At 57.3% G+C, this 3,855-nt stretch overlaps 1 protein-coding gene across 1 annotated transcript in view; it reads left to right on the plus strand.

Moving 5' to 3' along the window:
• CLEC3B (C-type lectin domain family 3 member B) overlaps positions 1–3,855 on the plus strand; it is a 6,245-nt gene that overhangs the window by 1,464 nt on the left and 926 nt on the right. The window contains exon 2 of the mRNA XM_006765093.2: positions 1,981–2,079. Within this exon, the coding sequence (XP_006765156.1) occupies positions 1,981–2,079 (99 nt within the window). The remainder of the gene's footprint in view (positions 1–1,980; positions 2,080–3,855) is intronic.

The following is a 3,855-nucleotide window of genomic DNA, read 5'->3' on the forward strand; positions in this document are numbered from 1 at the left end:
GGGGGGGGGGGGCGGGGGGACAGACAGAATGGGCCGAGCTGATGGAAATAACCCAAGGTTCCGTTTATAAAGCGAGCAAAGAAAAGTTCAAAATGGAATGGATGGTGTGCTGGCCTTTGTTTGGAAAAAGGAATTTATAGGAAAAATCCTATTTACTTGTGCATGTGTAGAATTTTTCTGGAAGCCTTTATAAGAGTAACAGTGATTACCTCGGGGAAGGAAAGTTGGTCGGTCAGCCAGAGGCGAGGCTCCCAGGGAGGCTCAGGTGACGGGAACTCCAGGGGCCACGTGGCCACATCTGGCCCAGGAGCTCAGGTCGGCAGGATGGCCTCACAGGGGTCACAGGTCCTTAGCACAGAAGCCGGAGGACAACCACTTCAATCACACATCTGACTCAGACGCCCAGAGACAGCGTTGGGGCGAGGGCCTCCTGACTCCTGACCCTGAGCGGTAGGGACCCTTCCTTCCACACCTTCCTCGGGTGGAGCACTGCTAGCACCTTCTCCTGGGCCGGTCCCTGGAGCGTGCCTTGCACACACACACATTACAGAAAGGCACCCACCCCATGTGTGATCTGACCCAGCACAGCCAAGGGCAAGGCTTAGGCCTGGATTCGCGCCCCCATGTGTCCCCTGAGCTGAGTGCCCTTGTGTAACGCCCAACTTGTGCCACCTCACGTGGCACCCTGTGCTGGTGCGCCATGTGACCGGGGACAGAGCTGCTGCGGACTGGCTGAGGCAGAGCCCTGGGTGAGGCACACACACCCGCCAGGCTCCTTCCCCAGCCCCAAACCCTCTCTGTTTGGCCTTGCTCATCCGGTGTCACTTTCCTCATATCTCGTAAGTTGCAACACAAATTTCTGTGCACACAAGGGTGGTTTTGCTTGCATCTGTTTCCTGCCATTCCCCTGCCAAGGCATCTTACGGATGGACAGAGGCCCTGGCCTCACCCCTCATGACTGTGGACTTCATGCAGGCCCAGCCAAATGGACCGTGGAAGCCCTTTCCTACCCCCACCCCAAGCTGAGCGCAGCTTTCTTAAAGTCCCTGGGATTTCAGGAAGAGGGGTCCACCCACAGAGCTCTCAACTTACACACACGGAGCGAGACCTCTCGCTCACCAGCTCCCTGCAGGGCCTGGGGCTCCCGTTAGGAGTCTGTGCTGTCAGAGGCGGGGAAGGTCAAGCTCGGAGCCATGTGGCCTGCGTTCAGGCAGCCCTGCCAGCTGCTGGCTCTGCGATCTTGGGCGAGTTGCTTCAGTCTGGCCTCAGTTTGCTGTCCGTGGTGTAGAAACGTTGCCCAGCTCACAGGGCTGACGGCAAACCCAGCACTGTTCACACACTTGATTTCTCCTAGTCTCTTGTTTTCTGCGGGGTCCTCTCAGGTAGGGCTGCTACCTCCCATTTTACAGATGAGGGAACTGAATTCAGAGAGGCTGAGCACTGAATTCATGCTCCAGGTCACGCGCATCCCTGTGACCCCCGAGGCCACGCGCCCCCTTACCTGTGCCACCACACTCGGTCCCGGGCTGGATCTGTGTCTTATTCCTCCTGCCTGGGGAGGGGCACCTGGGAGGTCTCAAGGGCCCTGGCCCTGTTTCCCGTGCTCCATTCTCTTCGGAGCTGGGAGGGTGGCTGGATGGTTGGGGGGTCACGGGAGACTCTGCCTGCACCCCCAGCCCAGCCCCTGCCAATCCCAACACCACAGGAACCCCAGCAATGTCCCTGAGCAAACGCCACACAGGTCTCACCTCAGCAAGAGCAAGTGACAGGTGCCCCTGGCAGAGGAAAACCTGAGCGAATACTTACACTGTCACCAGCAGACAGACAAAGCATACACCCAGAGGTCAGGTCGAGGGAGTCCTTTCCCCTTGTCCCTGATGGTTGGTAGACGGAGTCTCCCCTCCTCCCCTGCCCTGCCGATCCCTACTGCCTTCCTCCCATGTGCATCATCATCTCCACGCCCTCCTGACCCCCTCCTAGATGTTGTGAGCCCGAAGATGCTTGAGGAGCTCAAGAGCCAGCTGGAGAGCCTGGCCCAGGAGGTGGCCCTGCTGAAGGAGCAGCAGGCCCTGCAGACGGGTGAGTGTGGTGGCGGCCTTTCTGGGCAGCAGGGAGCCAGAGAGAAGGGCTCAGGCAGGCAGGCAGGCAGCTGTGCGCCCGAGACCTCTGGCCAGCATCCCGCTGGCTCCGTTGGGCCAGCCCCATAGGCAGGGCACCTGGTGCTCGGAGGCCCTGGTGTGTGGGAGTAGAATGTCCCAAAGGACAAAAGCTCTCCCACAGAATCCATCATCACCCACCGGAAGCGGGACCCCTGCAGCGCTCTGTGGAGCAGAGGTGGCACCACCCTAACCGGTCCTGGGAGACCCTCCACTCAGCCAGGCCCTGCAGCCGTCGGGGGCGTCGGCTTCACCCCCTGTGTGACAGCGGCTTTGCTGACGCTGTCACTCTTTTTTGTTTTTTAATATGTTTTTATTGATTTCAGAGAGGAAGGGAGAGGGAAGAGAAAGATAGAAACATCAATGATCAGAACCATTGATTGGCTGCCTCCTGCATGCCCCACATTGGAGATCGAGCCTGCAACCCATGCATGTGCCCTGACAGCGAATTGAACCAGTGACCTCCTGGTTCATAGGTTGACACTCAACTACTGAGCCACACCGGCCAGGCCATCGACTCATTCTTCACAGAAAACCCACGCAATGGGCCTATTGTTATAACCCCGCCTCCATTTTCTGTCCAGCAGCCGAGTCCCCTCCCCTGCTGCCTCCTCAGAAACCTCCAAATCCTTTTCACTGGGCAGTTTTCATACATCCTCTCCCTCTCAGATCTTTTCTTTCAGCATCCACACTGCCATCCTTCTGCCCCTCTGCTGTGCCACACTCTGTCCCTCTACCACAGGGCCTTTGCACATGTTGTTCTGGCGGCCTGAACTGCTCTGCCAAGAGCCATGTAATAAATACCTCCAGCATCACCATCTCAAAGTCTGTAATCCCTCTTCTCAATCAGGCTCCTCAGTTAAAAGCTCTCACAGAACGATGTTCTTTCCTTTATCTCATTTATGGCAATTTGTAATGTTATATTCATGTGTTGGTTTATGTCTACACTATGAGCCCCAGGGACACAGCAGCCAAGTTTGGTTCTGGTTGCCCTCGTCTCTCCTGCCACCCTGCCCAGCACAGTGCCTGCCACATATCAACACTCCGTAAATCTCTGCTAAGGGAGGACAAACACAGGGCTCTGGACAACCTGCTTAACCTGGCCGGTGGGGAAAGGGGGGCTCTAGGAAGGAAATGTCTACCATGTTTTGGCTCCAAGTAATAGAAAACCTAAGAGTAGCTTAAACAACAAGAGAATCTGGAAGTAGCTCGTTCCTGCACTGGAGACAGACAAGGAGGGGGGCGTGGGAAGGGGTGCCGGCTGGATCAGCCACAGTGTCTGCATGAGCACAGTGCCACCCTGGGCCTCATTTCCTCACTGTAAAGTGGACGGGGTGGGAATAGAGGGTCAGGAAAGCTCCAAGGTCTCTCTCGTGTCTAAGCTTTGTGCTTGTGCAAAGTCCTGATAACCCAGACGCCACCTTCCCCTGAGGTGAGGGCAGGTGGTGGGGACCTCCCTGCACAAAGCCCATGGCACGTGGGAATCCCAAGAGCCCCTCTTCTCCGCTGAGTCCCAGGCGGTCACGGTCTCTGGGCCTCCTTGGGGACCTTCTCCCTCTCATCGTCCTTTCCACCACCACCACCTGCAGATCACCTTGTCTGTAGCCCACCCAAAGCATACCGCTCTGTTGACCTAGCCAGAGTTGAGGGGTTAGGGGAGCAACGCTCCTCCTGGCATCTGCCCCTTTTCTCCGCCCCG

Source organism: Myotis davidii, unplaced genomic scaffold (genome assembly GCF_000327345.1).
Source record: "Myotis davidii unplaced genomic scaffold, ASM32734v1 scaffold81, whole genome shotgun sequence".
Taxonomy (NCBI): Eukaryota; Metazoa; Chordata; class Mammalia; order Chiroptera; family Vespertilionidae; genus Myotis; species Myotis davidii.